Source organism: Ovis aries, chromosome 26 (assembly GCF_016772045.2).
Source record: "Ovis aries strain OAR_USU_Benz2616 breed Rambouillet chromosome 26, ARS-UI_Ramb_v3.0, whole genome shotgun sequence".
NCBI classification, from domain to species: Eukaryota; Metazoa; Chordata; class Mammalia; order Artiodactyla; family Bovidae; genus Ovis; species Ovis aries.
In genome coordinates this window covers 14106954-14129146 of record NC_056079.1, presented here as the reverse complement: position 1 = coordinate 14129146, position 22193 = coordinate 14106954, and the positions used below count along the sequence as shown (strand labels likewise).

General features: G+C 44.4%; 1 protein-coding gene across 10 annotated transcripts in view; it reads left to right on the top strand.

The window, feature by feature from the left end:
• Window positions 1–22193, top strand: part of IRF2 (interferon regulatory factor 2) — an 83566-nt gene that overhangs the window by 5669 nt on the left and 55704 nt on the right. For 6 of the 10 annotated variants that reach the window (XM_060406887.1, XM_060406889.1, XM_060406888.1 and 3 more), the window contains exon 1: window positions 939–12775. The exons of 3 other annotated variants lie outside the window; for them this stretch is intronic. In XM_060406887.1, the coding sequence (XP_060262870.1) occupies window positions 12386–12775 (390 nt within the window). In that variant the 5' untranslated portion in view covers window positions 939–12385. Of the gene's footprint in view, window positions 1–938; window positions 12776–22193 lie in introns of those variants that run through there. One more of the 10 variants, XM_042241209.2, reaches the window with a different exon arrangement.

The following is a 22193-nucleotide window of genomic DNA, read 5'->3' as shown; positions in this document are numbered from 1 at the left end:
TCCACCTTTTAGGCAGCTCTTTGAATAGGTAATCTGTGGCCCCTCCCCATTGACTCTGCCCACTTTGACCTTGCTTGTCATACAGAAATGGGATCTGTAGTATGGTTGTGATATTTTGAATTTTCGGCTCTGAACAAGCAGAGGAGCATTGTGTTTCATGAGCCTGTCTCTCTCTAGGAAGGCCACAGAGTCATGGGTTTGTTTGTTGTTTGTTTCTGTTTTGGCTTATATTCCCCCTTATCGGTGGCTTATATTCCCCCTTATCAGTTTAGTATTCAGCTTTAATGAGCCAGAAAGAACGAGTCAGGCAATACGGCTCCGTATGTCCCATGCCCTGTGTGCACACCTTGTAGCCCCACACTTATGAGATGAGAAGGCTGTGTCGTTCTTTCTGGTTCTAAGCATTTTTATATCAGGGGCAAGGCCAATTTAGTTCAACAAAATACCTTGCTTTAGAGTTCTGCGTGATAAAAGCCAGTCCAGTTTTGATTAAACATTTTTGAGATTAACCCATTGCTCTGTCGGTTTCATGAATAATTTCTTTTCCAGCATCCTTAGCAATCCGTTGCTGTCTGTGTAAGAGCATTTGATACTCACACACCTAATGTGATCAAAGGAAAGATGAGCTTCCCATTTCATCTATTCTTTTTGAGCTTACAGATGTCAGGTTTTTGCAGGAGCCAAAGAAATACCTTCTAGATAGAAGACGTGCTCCTGGCCCCATGAGCTTAGAATCCAGCGGACTTTCCCGTCATGAGGTTGATGTTTTGAGTGAGGAGAAGCTACAGACATGTTTCAAGTCATATCTAACGTGTTACTTTTGAAGAGCTTTTCCCATGCTCCTTGCCCTAAAATTATTGAAGGGGATGAGAACAATGACAGTGGTGGACCAGGGCGTCCTGGCACCTGATTAGGGTGTCCATGGGTGGGGGGGGTGGTGGTAGAGTATGAGTGGGGAAGGTGACAGTTGAGGGAATGAGGTGATGAAAAAAGAGATGAAGGTGTAGAGTAGAAAATTATTGCCTCTTGAATTGTTGAGTGAGAGAGAGTGAAGAGGGAGTCAGACAGGTAGACCTTGTGTCTGCCACAAATGTCATTGAGACGTTTTTGCAAGTAAAGAGACAAGCTGGTAGTTAATTGATAGCAAATGCAGAACAAGTTGAAATGCTAGAGGACCCTCCACTTCTAACTTTGGAGTTTGGCCCTTTTTTTTTTTTTCCTGGGGGATCAAATTACTAGGCATGGCCAACTTTAGACAAGTAAACAGGAGGCTGTGAGTAGTCACCCTTTGGGCATGGTTGAAACCACGTTAGAGGTGGTATTGGAGCCAGAGAGGATGGAGGAATTGGTGCCCTGACCTGAGGCCTTAAGACTCAAACTCAGTTACCTTTAGAGGCAACCACAGCCCCCTCAAAGAAGATAACATGTTGATGAAATGGATCAGCAGTACTGTCATAGCCCTTAAGCTGTCCCCTCCCCCATGCTCGTCTTCCTTGCTGCTCTTTTATTTTTGCCAGGTTGTAGGAGGTAAGTAGGGAGTCCTGAAAAGAGAATCGGCACAGGGTTAAGACTGAGCTATGGATGCCATCGCTGGTACTGCGGTCACTATAGTTTGGAAACTAAGCGCTTGGTACTGTAGCTGGGGTATTGTACTTTGAAATAAACTTTCTGGAATACAGTTAAGCTGTGTACACTTAATGTCTTAAAAATGTTGAGCTCTCTGTTCCAGTAATCCCACTTCTAGGAACCTACAGATGTGAAGTGACAAGAAGCAGAACAAAGATTTATGTACAGGGATGTTTACTGTTCACTTCTGTTATACTGAGAACTCGGAAACACCCTAAATCCCCAACAATAGGAGCACATTTAAATGCGGTACAGCGCACCAGGCCCTGAGTACAGATAGCTGATAAAATTCATGCTTTTGTGTTTAATGATGGGAAGGTATTTGGGGTGTATTTTGAATGGAGAAAAAGAGGATTTTCAACTGTGACCTTAATTTCGTTTTTAAAACGTGTGTGTGTTTGTATATATATCATTAAAAAAAAAAAACTGGAAGGAAACATTTGGATGGTGTGTTTATGGATGTTTGGCTTTCTCCCCCAGATTTAATACAACACCACAATTACTTTTATAACCAGAAAAATATTCTCAAGACGACTCTGAAGTGTCCCCTTTAACCTCATCCCTGGTAAATGTGGATGAGGACAAGTAAATCGGATGTTGCTAAGGAGGGTGTTGTTCATGAGCTTGGCCATTCCCAGGCCCTCTCTGCCTTAAAGTACAGAGCCAGGCTCTAGAATCAGAGCTTTCCCAGCCAGTGAGTATCTAGATATGCCCTTGTCCTGATTCAGCTCTTACGGCTTCAAGATACCAAGATGGATGGTTCCTCTGGGAGGTTGGGACGCATTGTTTTATCAGCAACTGTGGAGGGTCTGAGATGTTACCCGCTTCACAGATGTGCCCTCTGTGTATGTGACAGAAGCACCTGACAAGGGGGTAGGAGGCGAGAGTTCTTTCTTGATCTTTACAACCAGGTCAGCAGCCAGAGAGATGCTACGGTGTTGGCCCCCATACCTTGAAGTGATACCATTGGAAACTGGTGGAACCTGGGTGTGGATTACCTTCCATAGACGACATCAGAACGACCATCCCTCTCCGCTGCCAATGGTCCGGGGTGGGGGGGAGGCGGGTGGGTAGAGAGATGGTGTGCGCACTCAGCCACTCAGTCTCGTCTGACTCTTTGCGACCCCATGTATTGTAGCCCACCAGGCTTCTCTGTCTGTGGGATTTCCCAGGCAAGAATAACTGGAGGGGGTTGCCGTTTCCTATTCCACGGAAACTTCCTGACCCAGGGATTGAACCCTCTGCTCCTTTCCTCTTCTGAGTCAACATCCTCACCTTTTGGAACATAAGGTTATTACAACTACAGGTGTCCGTGAGGTCATGGCTTTGACCCTTTTGAAATGTACATGCTTAGAGAGGTAGGGCCTCCTGAGACCCTGCAAACTTAACCCAGGAACCTAGTCAAGGCTGTAACCATTTGGCCCTCTTGAGAAGATTAGAGAAGTTTGATTATCCTTCTGGAGCAGAGCAGTTAGTTTAGACAAGTGGCTAGAGATCCGATTCTTGTGGTAGGTGAAGAATAAACTGTTTCGAGGGGAAGTGAATGCAACCTGCCCTGTCTTATGTACACTGTCTTTGTACCTTGTTGGTTCCTGTGTCACAGGTGGCCTGGCTGTTTCACAGGAGCCCTGAAATGCGGGAGGTTTTATTTTCCCCACATAGCAAACTTTACAAATCCCCATGGGATTCTCCATGGGGAGATTCTAAATGGGATTGACACTCTGTGTGTCTCAATCGGAGTATGATTGAGACTTTCTGACTTTCTATAACTGAAGAAGCCTCCAAATCTGGAATTTGTGTCTGGAAAAATTTTTAGAATAGTTTTGATTCCTTTATAGACATGGGAGAGGTTTTTTTAGATGGGTTATGAAACTGGGGTTGGGTGTAACCATTAGGGGTTTAGAAGGAGAATGCCAAAGCACAGCTGAGAAAAAAGAATATTGATTAGGACAACACTATCTAATACAGATAGAATGTGAGCCACATGTATAATTTTTAATGTTCTAGTAGCCACGTTAGAAAAGTAAAAAGAAGCACATGCTCAGACACTCAGTCAAATCCGACTCTTTGGGACCCCATGAACTACAGCCCACCAGTCTTCTCTGGCCGTGGAATTTTCCCAGCAAGAATGCTGGAGTGGGTTGTCATTCCTCCTCCGGGGCATCTTCCCAGTCCAAGGATTGAACCCGTGTCTCCCACCTGGGAAGCCCCAAAAGAAGTAGGTGAAGTTAATTTTAATGCCCTATTATTTAGTCCAGTGTGTCCAGAAAATTATCCTTTCAACATGTAATTAACATAAAACTATTAATGAGATCATTTACTTACTTTTTTTCATGCTGACTCTGCAAAATCCACGGTTATCTTTTATACCTTCAGTACATGTTAATTCAGTCTGGCCAGGTTGCAGCAGCCATATGGCTGGTGGCTACCATATTGGACCGGGTAGGACTTAGGAAATGAAGCAAGTTGTGAAGAGAAATATAGGGAAATACAGCGACTCAATCTAAAAGAACCAGGAAAAAAAGGAGAGTTAGAGCACTTATTTGGTTATAACCGCGTCTCCCCGTGTGTCCCCCGCCAACCCTACCTCCTCTCATCTTAACATAACCCCAGTTTCTCTTGAAATAATAAGATGCTCTGAATCTCTTCAGAAGCAACACACCGTGGGTGCCATTCCTTTGGCCATCGTCCCAAACACCTTGAATATTTTCCACCCTTTTGAAGTGCTGTGAAAAACGTTGATTCCCTGGATTTTCCCGTTTGCAACACCTCCCTGACCAGGTTATCTGAGACCTGGGATCCTGTCGTATTTCCTTGCATTCCCCACCCGTGCTTGATATGCAGTAAGCACTGGGTAAATATTTGTTGATTTGATTTTCAGCCCGAGAGCGAAGGTTAGCTCCGAAGGCTGGATTCCAGCTCAAGATGGATGGGCCAGACCTCTCTTGTGTTACAAACCTGGTGGTATATGTATGCAGGCCGGAAACCCTGGGATTTGTCACTTTGCGTTAGCAGTTATCACTTTGTATTAAGGAGTTCAATATCCAGAAGGTGGAAAAAATGGTCTGGTTTTCTCCTTTGGACCGAGGCCTTTACAGAAATCTTATCACTCGATTCCTCTGACATTTATGTTCTAATGCTGATAGTAATACCTTCCGGTACATGTAAATAAGCTCTAGTTGCTGAGAAACCAGAGGTATACATTTGGGAGCTGCTACTTTCTTGGTGGGTTAGTTATTAATAATAACTTTGTTATTAGCAAACTTTCAGCCCATAACTTATAGGCAGGGAAGTTCTTTTGAAGTCAAGCCCTGGTATCTTAACAGTAGCCTTCATTTTGTCCTCTCTGACTGTAATTGTTGGGGAGAAGCAACAGACGTAGCCACAGAGCCCAGGCAATTTATTTTTCCTGAAGCCTTACCTAAGAACTGCTTAGGTAGCTTTTCTCTGTGAGATTAAATACGACCTTCACTGAATCATGTTAGCAGGGCCAGCAGCTAGAAAAATAAAGACTAAACCAAACCTTCAGCAAAGAAATTCCCAGCTGCTCAGCGGGTCAGAGCTTTCTTGATTGCTTTCTTCCAATGAAAACACTGTAGATGAGTTTTAAGTGAATTCTAGTAGGTTTGGGGATTTGCAACTGACAGAAGAACAGGAAAGTATAATCTCACTTTAAAATCGTAATCCTGAGGTAAATCTTGATTGACTCTTTGGGGGGATGTTGGGATTTTGTTCATATGGGAAAACTTCACTCGTGTGCACTGTTGAGCTGGCTTGGAATGTCAAGGTCCTCAGGGATGAGGGGACAGAGAAATGAGATGAGAAGCTGGTGGCCCTAGGGGATGCCCTGGGTTCGTGGCGTGCTCTCGGTGGCCCTGAGGACTGACACGGATGGCACCCCTTTCTTCTCTCCGTTATAGAAGCGAAGTCCAAAGGTCCCAGGAGGCAATGTGGGTGAACTGCTGTTTCCCCTTTGGGGTATAGCTCTCCTGGTGATTCAGGAAGTCAGGGTGAGTTTAAAATATTATAGGAGAGGGTTTATTTATTTGCCTCACTTACAGGTGCTTTGAATGCATCGTTTTTGTTTTTTCTCTCAAAGTCAAGGTGCAATTCGGGTTGCAGTCTGGGCAGTTTCGGTCTGGACCCTGAAACGAAGGAGTGGACAATTTTGATCATTCATCCAGTTGCTGTTTACTCTACAGTTATGTACTCAGTTCTGACTCCATGTCGGGAGAGAAGGTATAGAAAGGTAGAGAAGTCTTCAGCTTGGAACTGAGTGAGCTCGGCAGATGGTATGTGTTCCCTGCAGTGAGGAGCCTTGGTCTGGGCGGCCAAGACCTCAGGTTAAAGAAGTGACTTGCGGTGTCTGCATCATCAGTGGGCCACCCAGCACCGTCTCGGGTTGTCTGGGAGACCACAGTGCGGGGGCGGCACGTTTTGGGGCCAGCTATTTTATTTTCTTAGGGACAGATTCTCAGTAAAGCTTATCACAGGCGTAGAACAAGGTCTTGTTTCATTGTTCTGGCTGGTTCTCTACCGTTTTCTCTCCCTGGGTTTGGCGCCTTGCTTCTCCATTCCCTCCTTGCTTTGCCATTGTCTGCTGTCCTTTGTCATGAAGTGTCTGAGCCTTGATGGTTATCTCCGCTTTCTACTTCCGCTCCCCTCTGAGGGCAGACTGGAACTGGCCGTGCTGCTGCTGACACACAGCTCAGAATCCCTCCTTGGAGGTTTGAGCCAGGAGAACCTCGCTCCTCACATACCTCACATGGCTTGAGATGACATCACCCTGAAAGGGAAATTGGCCCATATTCAATTTTGAAAATCCATCCTTTTTTGTGCATGTGTATATGTGGTCAGTAGATTCCCTTCAGGTTACCTGGAAGTAAAGTGTTGTCCACGACAGGGCTCACGGAAACAGTGACAGCAAGCAGTGAGTTCATGAATGCGTCTGGTCATTTTTTTTTTTTTTTTTTACTATGGTAAAAGTTACATAACACAGAATTTCCTATTATAAACATCTGTAAGTATACAGTCCAAGGGCATAAAATTCATTTACAGTGTTTGCAGCTATCAGCACTGTCCTTTCCTAGAACCTTTTTTCATCATCTCAAACAGAAACTCTGTACCCATTAAATAGAAACCCACCTCCCTCTGCACGGACAGCCACCCTTCTCCTTGCCTCCTCTAGGTACTTCATACAGGTGGCATCAGACAATATTTGTCCTTTCGTGCCCGGCTTACGTCACTCAGCAGGATGCTTTTCAGGTTCATCCAGCATTGGAGCATGTGTTAGAATGTCTTTGCTTTTAAAGACTGAGATTGATCCATTCATCTCTCGATGGGCCCTCGGGGTTGTCGTTACCACTGGCTATTGTGAGTCATGCTGGTGTGAGCTCTGCTGTAAGAAGTATCTGTTTGAGTCCCCGCTTTCAATTCTTACAGTCCAGTGGGTCATTCTAGGTTTAACTTTTTGAGAAGTTTGAGAAGTTTGCCATATCACCTGTACCGCTTTACATTCCCATCAGTAATGCACAAGGGTTCCAGGTTCTCCATATCCTAGCCAGAATTTCTTCCCTTGAATTTTTTTGGTAATAGCCATCCTAACTGGTGTTTGACTGTCTCTGTGGTTTTGATTTGCATTTCCCTGATGGCTGGTGATGTTGAGGATCTTCCCACATGCTTCTTGGCCATTTGTATATCCTGTTTAGAGAAATGTTTCTTCCAGTCCTTTGCCTGTTTTTGAACTGGTTGCTTTTTGTTGTTGTTGAGTTATAGGATTAAGTCATTATTTTATGGGTGCCAAAGTCTAGTCTGAAAGCTCAAAAGATACGCTCTGAAATACTAGTATGGTCTGAAAACAAAGAAGATTCTCCCTTGTTACAGTATGTATATAACATGTAGTATAAAACCAGTGAAAATTTTTCAGAATTTGAATTTGAAATATTTTGAGATGTTGTAGAGCTGATAAAACACCTATTGAAGAGTTAAATTATGCTGAATGAATTATATCAGAGTGGACTCTGAAATGGGGAATCAGCTAAGAGTACTTCATGTTTACAGCTGGAGAAATCAAGCAGCCTGCCCAGGGTCACGTGGCCAGACTAAGTCCTTAGTACATTTTGTTGAACTCAGTAGTAAAGAGTTGATTTTTTTCTGTTACATTTTGAATCCTAAATTTCTGGTAAGAGAAGAAGCATAATGCTTGAATATGTAGTGAATTAATTGTATCAACTACTCATATGGTCGTCTCTGACTAATATAAGTACCTTCAACAGTTGGGGCTCATAAAAAGACCCTAGGGTTCAGTACTTTTGAGGTATTTTGGATAAAACTGAGTAAAAGCAGCCTCAGAATAACATTGGGGGCATGCAAATTTATACATAATACTCTCAGCAGTGGTTTGATAACTACCATTTGAGCAGATGAAGCAAAATAGTACTGTTATAACAAGTCTGCTGGGGAAAATGAATGAAAGCATTTGTGTATTTATTGTGAATAATCGACAAAATGAGAAACCATATTATTTGTCCTTAATAAGAGCTATAGTAGACAACAAATTCAGTGAAATGTCAACTTTACAGTAGCAAATTTATTGTTGCTTTACTTTTGTGTTCTGCTCGAATTTTCTGCTTCACTCAATCCTTTTGAGAAGTTGGTTTTTATTGACTAATGTAGCCTGACAAGATCATATATGGATTATAACTCAGAGTGAACTGTAAATAATTGGGAAGCAGATAGATAGCTGTAAAAATCTGTATTCCCTTCAGGCTTGGGGCCCAGACTTTGAAAAAAGTCTATAAAACTAGCCTCAAGTAGCTATGAAAACAAATATGATGTTGAAGTTAAGTTGAAGACTCCTTCCTGCAGACAAATATTTTAAATACAACTTTCAGCAGAGTTAATTCCTTCAACAGACGTTTCTGGACTGCTGGTGTAGAGATGCAAAATTGACAATTCCAGCTTCTCACGGAGCTTATCATTTAGAGACAGGCAGGGAAATAACTATCTGTAGGAGCAAAAAGAACAAAAGATGTGCTTAATGGAAGCACGACAGCAAAGGCTATAAGAAGAAATTGGCAGGGGCTCTATCTTTGACCAGGGCAGTGGAGGCGAGCTTCACTGCATTTCCACCAGCTGTAGGAACAGGGCAGGTTCAGCCAGTTTCCTGTGGGGGCTCAGGGCATCTTTTGGTTGAAAGAGCAGTAAGAACAAAACCATGAAGGGTTGGAAATTCCTTCCACTCACTCTTGGTGGATGGAGAGTTCTCTTGTTTGATGGGAGCAGACGGGTCAAGGGAGTGTCAAAGATCATTCCTGGTAGGCACGAACACGTCCTTCAATGCATGTGTTCCTGTGTTTACTAGCAAGGAAAGGCCTTATTCTGAGTTATAGAGCAAGTTTTGGGGGAGAAGGGTTATTGGGGATTTGGAACATCCCCCCACTCCTTACATTTTAGAAGATGATATAGGTAGTGACTTTTTAGCAGTTGGAGGTCAGAGCTGTGAGCCTGCCATGCTGAAGAGAAGATAGAAGGGTTAAGAATGATGCATGCCTTTCATTCATAGATACACGGGCACTGCAGGAAGGACCAGATTCTGCTTTTGATAATAACCAGGCCTGTCTAAGAGACGTTTCTGTATGTTTCTAAGAGGAAGTGATGCAAAGGTACTTTTTGTATCTTCTTCTGTGTGTTTTGATTTGGCTTTTAGTGAGAGAGGAGTTATGATGACTAGGTTCACAATACTTAAGTGAGGGGGCGATAGAGACTGCTGCTGTTAAGACAGATGAGAAACTCAAGTTAGAGAACCAAGATGATGGCCCAGGTGCCCCCAAGCCAGAACTTGGCACAGCAGAAGTGTTTAGGGTGAGGCGTCCCAGCGGCTCCAGGAGTGACTGGATCTGGCTTCATCTCCGCAGCGGGACTTGCGGTTGGCATCGTATCCGCGGTGCGCTTGGCGTGTTATCTGAGTGGCACGATGGAAGAGCCTGGAAGGGCTGGCTCATGGAACCTTAGGGGCGAGCCTCAGTTACTCAGGAAGCCTGGGGGAAGCCGCGTGTATGGGTGCACCCAGTGGGACTTCTTCCCATCTGCATGTGACCCCCCCCCCCCCCCCCCCCGCCAGCATAACCAGGTGACAGGGCAGAGGACGTAACTAGGTTAATGGCTGCAGTGATAGCATTTATTGGATATGTGCTGGGCTCTTTGCTTACGTTTGAAGGTCTTATTCAAAGGCCCAAGATACTTCTGTGTTATATGCTCCAGGTTTATTATCAACAACTGCCTTGTTGAGCTGATTATAAATTTGGGAGGACCGTCGTGGGAGGGCTCAGCAGAACAACTTGGGTATGCCCGGCACTCAAGAAACGCTGGATGAATTAACTCGGAATGATTGACCTAGTTCTCCCATTTGTCATTTCCTGTCCAGACAGACCTCCTCTGTGGGACCTCAGAGTCAACGGGGCTCCCGAACGGTGCGGTGTTTTCTAATTCTAATGAGGAGCGAGGTCCCGACAGCAGGTGGTAGACACCTCAGCCACGTGTGCCTGTGCCCCGGGGGTATGTGAGGGTGTCTCCCCCCTCACCAGTCGGCAGGGACCCTTGTTAAGGTGCAAGGACAAAGGTCTCTCTGTTAGCCAGCCAGCCTCAGGGAGCCTTCCGGCTGTTTCTCGCCCATATCCGCCCATTTTTCCTGGGGCATAGCTTCTCCGAATTACTAATGGTTCAGACAGGCCAGCACGCTGCTTCCGCCCTTTGCTTTGTTGCTGTGCTCCCTTTGTTTGGAAGTTTTTTCCTTCCTTTCCGCCTGAGGCCTGAGATCCCCTACCTTTCCAAGCCCGCGTCAGATGCCCCCTCTTCTTTGAAGCCCTCTCTTCTGGGCTTTGATGTAATCTAGTAAAACTCCCACAAAATGCCTTCCAAAAAGCTCAGAGTCCTATGATCGTCAGGTTTATGAAATGACCAAGGTGAGTCCAGTACAGAGAAGAAACCAAGAATCAGTTGTGTTGATGAGTTCAAGCCTGGAGGAGTGTATTATAACTTCAGGCTCAACATGGGAAGCTTTGGCATCTTTGATTTGTTTCTCTAGGATGCCTAATTTTAGAGCTGGGTGTTTTCTGTTCCTGCCTCTGTTGTTATAATGTAACCTTTTTGAGGACAAAGATCATGTCCTGATTGGCTTTGTATTCCCCACAGAGCTTTTCACAAGGTTCTGATTTGAATGAAATGTTAAATAAATGTAATTCAGAAGTTTGCTAACATACTTATCTTGGTTCACCTGCAATGCAAAAAATGTGAAAATGGTACAATTTTTCTTTTTCGGGGTTGCATGCTTTAGCAATCTTCCTCCCCCCCTCCGGCTTATTTGTTACTTGTTAATATTGTAATCCCATCATCACAACATGTGTTTCAGGTCATCTGCTTTCTCCTCCCGATCCCCAGCCCCAGTGGGTTTTCCAGGAGGGGTTCATCCACTGTATTATCAATCTGTAATTACGACATGATGATTCATGTGCAAAGGACCGTACCTGATCTTTAGGGAAGATGAGTAAGAGACAGTTCCTGCTCGCAAAGACTTCACCCAGAGCTGTACCTGTTTTCAAGTACATGAAGCTGTGCATTTCAGCGGAGTTTAGATGGTAGGAGGGATGAGTCGGGTGAGATGTCAGAAAGGTGGGATGGGGCTGAGTTCTGGTGGGTCCAGATTTTACTCACTGGTCATTGTGGAGCCACTGCAGAGTTTCGAGCCAGGTGATGAGACGTTTGGGAAGAGGAACCTGGCCAGCACTGTGCAAGGTGCTCACGCTCCAAAACACAGACTCCAGGGACCCTCCTGCTCCTTGGGAGGAATTCTGGGGTGTCCACTCTGCTATCAGGTGGGATGCTGGTTGTGCTCTTCGGAATGTCTTGGGGGATGTTTTACAGGAGACCAAGGCACTCATCTCATACTTTTCCTCCTAATAGAAGTTGCTCTTTATCTGTTTCTTCCTCATAGCAGCTCTGCCGAGTTGCTATTAAGATCTCTGTTTATAGATGAAGAAGCTAAGATTTGGAGAGGTGACAGGGTGTAAGTGGCGAGATTCCCATCAGGCGTGCTTGACACTAGACCTGTGCTCTCTCCAGCACCTTCTGCTGAAACCAGGAAGGGGAGGGAAGCCAGTGTGGTCCTGAGAAGGGCTGATGGAGAGGGGGACATGGTGACAATACAGTGGATGCCAAATCCAGTTTCCAGGTACTGTTTGGGACTTCGTTAGTGGCAGTAAGTAGCTTTGAAAAATATTTGAAGACATTTCTGCAGCTTGTAAAGGAAAGATGTGTTCTTGAGTCAGGTCTTCATGTATTTGGGGGTGGTTAGCAGTGCTGGCTCTCATTTCCAGTTGGAATTCATCAGTGATTTTTTAAAAAATGCTCTGGGATTTTCATAATTTAGATATATCTGGAAAGTAACTTATCTGTGCAACTTCACACAGTTTCTCTTTTTTTTTTTTTACAAGAACATTACATTAGTATATGTAACAGATTTAGATCATTGTAGTGTGGTGGTTTCTTTTTAATGTTTTAGAAACATTGAAACATCCATGAATAGAATCATTACTGTGGAAGGGTTATAGTTTGTGTGTTGGATCTCAACCGGTTTTGAGCAAAAAGGGCTGAACTGAATGGCTCTGTAATATTATACAATAAAAGTGTGGTGGTTTAGTTGCTAAATCGTGTTGGACTCTTTGTGACCCCATGGATTGTCGCCCAACAGGCTCCTCTGTCCATGGGATTCTCCAGGCAAGAATACTGGAGTGGGTTGCCATGCCCTGCTCCAGGGGATCTTCCCAACCTAGGGATGGAACCTGGGTCTCCTGCACTGCAGGCAGATTCTTTACTGACTGAGCACCAGGGAAGCCCCAATAATAATAAGTATGATAATTATAATAAAAGAGAAGGAGAAGGAAGAAGGGGAAGAGGACGAGGAGGAGTAAAAGAAGAAGCATCAGTAGTAACCTTTACTGAGAGTTCACCGGCTGAAGGGACAAGCTCAAAGGAAATCCCCGAAGGAAAAGCCACAGCAAGGAGGAAGCTGTCAGAGACCCTGTGGATGTGGAATGAGGGGAAAAGACAGTGCCCTTCAATGCCAGCCTTTTTCGGAGCAAATTATCTTCAGGCAAGTATCTTTGGGGAGCATCAGTTTCACCATCAGTTCAGTTGAGTTCAGTCGCTCAGTCGTGCCTGACTCTTTGCGACCGCATGGACTGCAGCACACCAGGCTTCTCTGTCCATCACCAACTCCCGAAGCTTACTCAAACTCGTGTCAGCATCATCGGCCAGTAAATGGATTTGAAATCAGATGGCAGCAAACAGTTTTGTCATTTTATGCAAATAGGTTTTCTCGGAAGGTTCCAGCATTCTGAATCCCTCTTACTCGACTTTTCTAACTGAAGTAATGAAAGCATCGCGATCCCCCTTTTTCTACGTTCCCTTGTTTGTGTTCCTAGTGGGACAAAACACCCATCATCCGTAGGTCACAGAGAATCCTATGGTGGTGGCAGGTAGGCAGTGACTTGGGTGATGTAAAGAGCTTGGAGAATTTAGGTCCTGCCCATTTCCTGCCGTGTTCTTCCTTCCCCAGGCTACTGTGTGTGTCTCAAAGATCCACTCTGCCGTCCAGAGTTTTCTCACGTGCACCATCTTGTTTAACTTCTCCTGTGCTTTCCCGGGGTACTTGAGGACCGAGAGGTCTTTTCTGGGCGTTTGGATTGCTGGCTTAACTGGATGGCTCCAGAGACACCCACCTGTTCATGCGAAGAGGGACAGTCTGAAATGGACTCCCCACTTAACTCCCAAAAGGAGAAGTCACGGCTTTCAGGCTTTGCCTTCCTGCAGAAGCAGTGCTCAGAGGACATGCTGATTAAGGGGAAAATAGGGCCGCTTCTTTTCCCGTTTTCCATATGGAAAGGAGGTTTGAACATGCAGTACGAGCCTGAGTCCATATGCTTTGAAATCTGTCCGTGGTTCTTGCTTTGCTGAATTGCAGAATCTGATGCCACCTAGGTACGTGGGTCTGGGGCCAAACACACACAGTGGTCGCAGCACGACTTTAGATTTATGAAGTCTTTTTTAAAAGTCAGTCTGCCCTTCTAGGTCCTTACTGCCTTCTGTGAATTCTTCTAGAAGATACTCTTTTAAAAAGTGATGGATTTTTTTTTTTTTTAATGCTCTTAGGTTTTTATAGTTTAGATATACCTGGAAAGTAATTGATCTGTGCAACTTCACACAGCTTTTTCTCAATTTTTTTTAGAAGAAAGAATATTGCATTTGTATATGTAACGGATTTAAATCATTCCTTGTGTGTTTTGTTTTTGATGTTTTAGAAAACATGTTTCACACATGGTTAAATCGCCTGGGAAACACTTGACTGGGTCATGGCTGGGTCAAAGGATATCCTTTAAAATGTCTGATACCATGGGCAAGCTAACTGTCTGGAAAATTTGTATCTGTTTGTACTCCAACCTATAGTACATTTGAGATGTAAAGCACAATTCTAAGTGTTTTACAGGGTTCCTTTTCTAATCCTTGCAAAGCCCTGTGGGAACAGATAGGGTTGATGACCTGCCCAAGGTCACACAGCTAATAAGCAGTAGAGATGGGCTTTCAGACCAGGCTTGAGTTCACCTCGTGGCCTTTTCTGCTCTGTTACTCCTGTGGCAGCTCATGTGAGGAAATTAGCCAAGGGATGCTCTGATGATACACTCCTTCCTTCTACGAGTACCTGGGTGTGATGGGAGCTCTTCTTTTTTGCCCTAAGTTTTTTAAAATTTTCAGTTTTTTTTTTTTTTAATTGGAGGATAATTGCTTTACAATATTGTGTTGGTTTCTGCCACATAGCAACATGAACTAGCCATAGGTACACGGATGTCCCCTTCCTCTTGAACCTCCAGGGAGCATCATTCTTGCTGCATCAGATAAGAGAGTTGCAAAACGGTTTTCCTGAGGCAAAACCTTTGGTCTTTACATTCTTTCCAACACTGTACCCTTTGGAAAGTGTTCTCCAAGAAAGGTCATTGGAGATGCATCCCCTTTCCTCAGCTGTTCCTTGCTCCATGTTCGGCTGGCTGTAGGCAAAAACAGTCAGGAGACAGTGTTAAAATCTTACCCCTATGCACCCTTCTTCCTGCTGTCTTGTTCCTCGTGGAGGTGTTGGGAGGACCCACGCCCTGCCCATCAGGGATGCCTGTTTGGGGTGGCCTCTGGTGGTTGCTAGCATCTCCTTGGGGACATTGTCAAACAGAGGTATGAAGGTTTTGCAGTTTTGTTTGGGGACTTCAGCTTTTAAACCCTTGGCTACCATACGTGGTGAGACCAATCATACACACACATACACTCGAATTATTTTCACCAGTGCAGCCCTGGGGTCATATAAGGTCTAAAGATTTGTTCCTCTTTTAGGAAAAGCCCCAGACAGCTCACTGTCTTCCTGTTCCATCCTTGTTTGTGGGCGATTTGTATTCTTAGTTGCTCCTCCCCCAGAACAGGAGACCCAACAAAACAAAGTAAGGAAATGCTACCACGACTTGGCTCTGTTTTCTTTCTGGGTCTGTAGGCCTGCGGGACTTAAATGCTTGTGTTCCTGAAATGTTCTTGACACGAAGAAGCAACTGTCAGAACTAGTATGGTGTCCATGAAAAGCTCGGGAAACGTACCCATTTTTTAGCGTATATGTTTGAGGGCACGTGTAGACGAATCCTGTCCATTCAAGTCTAAAGCCTGTCTTGGATGCTGGAATCTCATGGTAGTGGAGCTCGGGGATGGAGGATCAGCTTTCCCAGGGGCTAAGCCAGACTTTATTTTTTGAGGCTCCAAAATCACTGCAGATGGTGATTGCAGCCGTGAAATTAAAAGACGCTTCCTCCTTGGAAGAAAAGTCATGACCAACCTAGATAGCATATTCAAAAGCAGAGACATTACTTTGCCAACAAAGGTCCATCTAGTCAAGGCTATGGCTTTTCCAGTAGTCATGTATGGATGTGAGAGTTGGACTGTGAAGAAAGCTGAGCACCGAAGAATTGATGCTTTTGAACTGTGGAGTTGGAGAAGACTCCTGAGAGTCCCTTGGACTGCAAGGAGATCCAACCAGTCCATCCTAAAGGAGATCAGCCCTGGGATTTCTTTGGAAGGAATGATGTTAAAGCTGAAACTCTAATACTTTGGCCACCTTGTGTGAAGAGTTGACTCATTGGAAAAGATTCTGATGCTGGGAGGGATTGGGGGCAGGAGGAGAAGGGGACAACAGAGGATGCGATGGGTGGATGGCATCACTGACTCGATGGACGCGAGTCTGAGTGAACTTCGGGAGTTGGTGATGGACAGGGAGGCCTGGCATGCTGCAATTCATGGGGTCGCAAAGAGTCGGACACGACTGAGCGACTGAACTGAACTGAACTGAAGCCACAGCTTCCTTCTCTGAAAAGGGAACAGTGATAATAGTGTTACCTACCTAACAGGGTTATTGTGAGGGTTGAGGGAGGTAATGTATAAACAGCGTAGAGTTTAATACTAGGTGCACACTGTAGGTATTGCCCCCATCATTCTACCACTATCTTTACCTGCTGAGGAATCAGGAGGGCATTTTTTGGGGAGGCAAGTTTGCGTGTTTTCTTTTTTTTAAAGATATATATATATAATTTTTTTTTGGACCATTTTTAAAGTCTTTATTGAATTTGTTACAATGTTGCTTCTGTTTTTTGTGTTGGTTCTTTTGGCTATGAGGCATGTGGGATCTTAGCCCCATCCTCCCCATCAGGGATTGAGCTCATGCCCCTGCATTGGAAGGGGAAGTCCCAAGCACTGGCCCACCAGAGGAGTCACAAGTTAGATTTTTCAATGCGTGTATTTGCAGTCCATGGGGCTGCAAAGAGTCGGACACAACTGAGCGACTGAGCTGACTGATTTATAAACAGTTCAATTCAGTGCATGTAAACGTAATTGGTGGCATTCGTGCATTGGCCTTTTTGGTAGGAAGGTCTCTGGGGCTCCTTGACCTTGGCCATCATCAGCCTTGCTGTGTGTTCTTTCTTCACACTGCCTAGAGGAAGTGTGTGTGCAAGGATGTCCGAACTGAATCTCTACCCAAGTCCCATAGAACTGAAACAGTTCAGAGGTACATTAGACGTCTCACGTGGCAAGGATACACCTGTCCTTTCATTCAAAATTATTTTAAGTGTAAGGGGCTAAAGTTTCCGGACAGTTCCTTGAGTGAATTTGCATTTGTGCCCCTTTGAGTCTTTTTCTTTCACGCAGTGGTTTCTGCAGACCAGTAGGGCTTATATTAAGTAGAGAATGACTCGTGTGCTTCCTCAATGGATGATGCAGTTCTTATGCTGCATATACTGTGATAAACAGCAACAAATAAATGTGAGTTAACGTGATACTCCTGGAAGTATCCTGTCGTAACTTTAATTTTTGAAATCGGATATTTGTAATGTAGGAGAAGGAAAGATGGCATTACAAATATCACTGTAAGGCAACCTTAGGGAAGAAATTTTAAAGAAATTTTGAATCTTATTTAAAGTTTTTCTTGGGCTTCAGAAAAGCCACCACTTTTCTGGTGGCTCAGAAGAATCTGCCTGCGATGCAGGAGGGTTTGATCCCTGGATTAGGAAGATCCCCTGGAGCAGGGAATGGTTAACCACTCCGGTACTCTTACCTGGGAAATCCCGTGGACAGAGGAGCCTGGTGGGTTACAGTCCGTGGAGTCACGAAGTGTCAACGTGACTGAGCGACTGACACTTTCACCTTATACTGTAAATAAATATTTTATGTATGACATTGGTAAAGTAAAATGTTTACCTATTGCTTGGTGGAACTAATGTAAAGGCAATAATAATTTTTAAATGGCTACCTAAGATGTCAAATCTTAAAATATTCAGCAAAAGCATTCCCTCACTTTGTAATATGCAAAAACAATCTGTATTAAAGTTTTCCATTTCAGGACTGAAAATGTGCTGTTACTAACTCAAGCATGGTGTGTGCCTGATTAGTTTATAATGTAAGTACAGTTTAAGGAAGAAGATGCTGATTGCCTTGTATAACATGGGAACAATAATATATTGCAAGGATTGAAATAACTTGAAATTAATTACAGACCCCCAAATCCCTTCTTTGCAATCCAAAAAGCTCTGAAAACTGAAAGTTTTTTATCATGACTCATTTGTCTGTATAGTCTGCCCCGAACTGGCATGAAGCTATTTATAGCTTTTACTAATCCCAGTCAGTGTGAATGTTCCTGTTTTACTGCAGAAATATTGCTGTATTAGATTAAGTGGATCTGCTCTAGAGATTGCTGGGGGTGTTATGTTCTATATGTTATATGCACCATATCATCTCTGTACAATCCCAAAGCTGCTAAATTCTAAAACATATACGGTCCAAGGATTTTGAATAAAAGAGCAGTTATCTCCTATGACCTGAAGACCCCCTCATCCTGGTTTTTTTTCCCTCCAGGTATAGTCTCTCTTAACATCTGTTTAGAGGCAAGGTATAATTATTAGTAACGCCCCATTCATACTCAGGAGTGTTCCATTTTGGACCACAAATTAATATGGTCACTATACTGACCATCTGTGTATTCTGGGTAATGGAGGAGGCAGTGGTGATGGGCCTCAGGAAGTTTCTTGTGAATTTCCATATATACCACTTTGAAATAAATATGATTCCAGATTATATCTTGAAACCCTAAAATAATAGAAAGCAGTGCTTGTAAGAAATAGTTTTTTAAATATAAAAATAGGTACCCCAGTGCTTTCTCAGACAAATTAATCATTGCATTTATATATACCTTCCTTTTTTTTTTTTTTAAGGCAGATCACTATTTTCTTCACTGTAATTGCTTGTGTACCAGCCTTCTTTTACTAGGCTGTCTCCCCTCTCTGTTCCCCCTCTCCTGTCTTTCTTGTCTGACATCCATAGTCAGGTCCTAGTTTATTAACTCGGCATCAATCTTTGCCATTTGCTCTTGAACCTCATGGAGATTCTTGACTAGGGAGGCGGATAGGTTTGGAGTCTGGCCTGGCCTAGGGAGACTAGGAAGTCTTGCCCAGGATGTGTTTGTGAAGCTAAGACGTGAGCCATGTGAGTCAGCGGGTTGCCTTTGAGGATGGCAAGTACAGAGGTCGTGGGTTGCCCTGCTGACCCGAGGGTCAGGGTCAGGGAGTAGGCCAGCATCAGGAGGGGAAGCTGGAGCCAGAGCCGGTGACAACAGTGAATTTTAAAGGAGATCACGTTTATGCTTTTACAAGAGTCTTCTGGTTGCCGGGCAGATAACAGACTGGGGTTGAGAGGTGCGGGAGAGCCGTCAGAATGGACTTGATTGGTGCAGGCTCCGCTGAAGGCAGGAATTGTTCTTGACTCCCTGGTTTCACTTTCTGTTCTTACAGTGTTGTAGTTATTCTCCTGGGGAAACTAACTGTGTGCTGTGCTTGTTACTTGCAGGCCAGAGCAGTTACTGAAACGATCAGCTAAGTGAGAGCAAGTAGAGCTGAAGGCTTTTCAGGCTTCTGTTTTCTCACGTTGAGGAAAAGTTGTAAATAAGACACAAAAAGCAAAAAAAAAACAAAAAACCCCTTACTCATGGTGGGCTTTTCTTGAGCCAAGTCCAGGAAATTGGCTGTTGGGATCAGGAACTCTTGTCATGAAAGAAGATGAAACTATGCTGGCCAGGAATGCCCGCTCTGGGGCCTCTGCTGACAAGTGGGACTGGCCCGAAATGCCCCCCAGAGAATCCTGAGGTGTGGGGTCCTCTGAAGACATCAAAACCCACCATCTCTGGGGGCGCTCAGGGACCTGGCCTTCTGACGTCTTTCTTCTGCTGCTGACTTCACCTGCAAGGTGAAGCAGTGTTACCTGGAAACCAACCTCATGTTCTAAAATCTAAATCTAGCATCTATTTAGTCGCTCAGGCCTGTCTGACTCTTTACGACCCCATGGACTGTAGCCTGCCATACTCTTCTGTCCATGGGATTCTCCAGGCAAGAATGCTGGAGTGGGTTGCCCTTTGCTTCTGCAGGGAATCTTCCAGATCCAGGGATCAAACCCTGGTCTCTTTCACTGCAAGCAAATTCTTTACTGTCTGAGTCACCAGGGAAGCCCCAGATCTAAATAACTTCAATCAAGAATGAGTTCAATTAAATATGAATTCAGATGTTTGACTCGGGATAACTCTTGGATGCTGAAGTCTGAGAGCCTTCTCAAATATGCAGGCTGGCTTTTGGGGTCATCTGTTCATTTCCCACATACCCTATACTTAAAATGAGTCGTGTACTGTCTTCCCTGGAAAATGAAGCTTCAGGGTTCCCTGTTCAGATCGTTGTCGCTTGATTGTGCAGCCCCTTATGGGGACGTAAGTGGACGTAAGTGATTGATGCACATACTTCATACAGTCATGGTACCCGTGGATTAAGAAAAAACTACCAGCAATTTAGTTTAAGCACCTCAGGGGGAATTGGCTAGAGTTTGTTATATTTGCAGAAATGCTGTTGCTTCCCACTCTGGACAGTAAATCACTGGCCTGTTTGGCTGTCTTCTTTTTTGCCAAGTCTTTTTCTTTGCAGCTAATTTCAGACTTAAAAGTTGCAAAAATACCTACAAAGAATTTTCCTATTTTCCTAACCTCTGGAGAGAAACTTGCCAACCTGAAGTCCCATCACTCCTGAATCTTTGAATGTATCTATCCTGCAAACAAGGATGACCTCTCCACGTGACCATCCGATTCGGGAAGCGGGCACGAGAACTTTCTAACCCACAGATCCAATTCAGATTTGCTAGTTGTCTCAATAATGTCCCTTGTAGCAAAAAAGGAAAAATCCTATCCAGGTTCAGGTGTCGTGCTTTTGCCATCTTTCCTAAGCATCCATGAACTTGAGATTTTTGATGATTACAAGCCAGTTGTCTTACACAGCAGCTGTCAGTGTGAGTTTGTTGGCGGTTTCCTCACGATTAAATTCAGAAGATGCATTTTCTGCAAGAATATCTCGGATGTGACGTTCTGTTCTTTTTGCCTCTTCTCCGGTGGCGTATGTCTTTGATTTGTTCCTTTATTAGTGATATGCATTCGATCATTTGAGTAAGGAGATTATCTGTCAGCCTTCTCCACTGTAAAGTTACTTTTTCCCCTTTGTAATACAGAATGTTTTGTGCGAGGCACTTTGAGACTGTAGAAGTGTCCTTTTCTCATCAACCTTTCACCCACTGGTTTTCACTTGTGTCTTGGCTGAGTAATTACTACTTGGATTGCTGCCAAACAGCAATCTCGTTCCATCATCTTTCCCTGGTTGTTAGTTGGCACTGTACTTTGCAGAAAAGCTTTCTCTTCTCCCTATTTTTTGTAGATCCCTGTTTCATTCAGTGGGCCATAACACAATTTTATCATTATCTCAGTGCTCCAGTTGTCTCAGATTTGGCCAGTGGAGCCCCTTCAGGTTGGCTACTATATTTTTTCCATGTGCTCCCAGCGCTCTTTGATCATTTCCTTCCTTTCTGGCTTCCAAGATGGCTCAAGCTCATCTTCAGCTTTCCCTGATTGAGCCCTGGAATCAGCCATTTTCCCAAGAAGCCTCAATGCCCTGCCCAGTTGCAGTGGACGCAGAAGCCCCCAGGGCCAGCCCTGGTCTCCGCCTTGCCCAGGGATTGTCCTGCTGCCCCAGGGTCCCAGTGGCAGCCAGACCTCATCTTGGCCTCCATCCTTGATAAGTAAGGACAGTGCTAGGCCCGGCAGAGATCATAGGCACTTATTCAGATGTTCCCAGTCAAATGTGTTAGCTGAGTCAGACAAGACTGCTTATCTTTAGTATCCGATATTTATCAGGAGCTGTCATATCAACGAGAACAAAATGAGCCTTGTGGTAATAGTCGAATCTGCATTGGTCAGGGGAAGCTCTTTTGGAAGGGTAGATTTAAAACTGGCCCCTGAATTCCCAGACAGAAGTGAGCTGGTATGTAGAGTGTGGAGGACACTCAGGGCACTGAGAGACTGAAGCTGTTTGGAGTGGAGTTTGTGGGCTGGGGTGTTGGCACTCTTTAGAGGTTCTGAAACTAGAAGTGAAGGGGAAGCAGAAGACCTCGTGGGCAAGCGATTGTTCTTCATGCACGCTGACGGCTGTGGAAATTGACAAATACCCACAATGCCTAGCATTTCCGTGGTTTTCAGTACCTTACAAAAGTGTTCTGTGAAACCAACTCTGAGATGGTGGAGCAGTGGCTTCCATGGGGTTTGTCTGTGTTCCGGAAATAGTTCCCTGGGTTAATCAGTAACCGGCAGGGCAGGGCATGCTTCTGTCCCTTCCTGCTTTCATCAGACCCCTCCAGGTCCCAGGTGGCCCATGCTCAGGCCAGGTGACCCTGCTTTACTAAAATGAAACCACTGGAAAATACACCCAGTGATTCAAGTTTGAAAAAAAAAAGATTATTTCCTGTTGCTTCTTAAAGAAGGGATGGAGGTGTAAAGGGGTGGAGAGTGGAAAAATATTTTTATTTTGGAGTATGGGAGTGGGGAAATGCTGTTTTCCTTGCAAATTATAAAAATAAAGCCA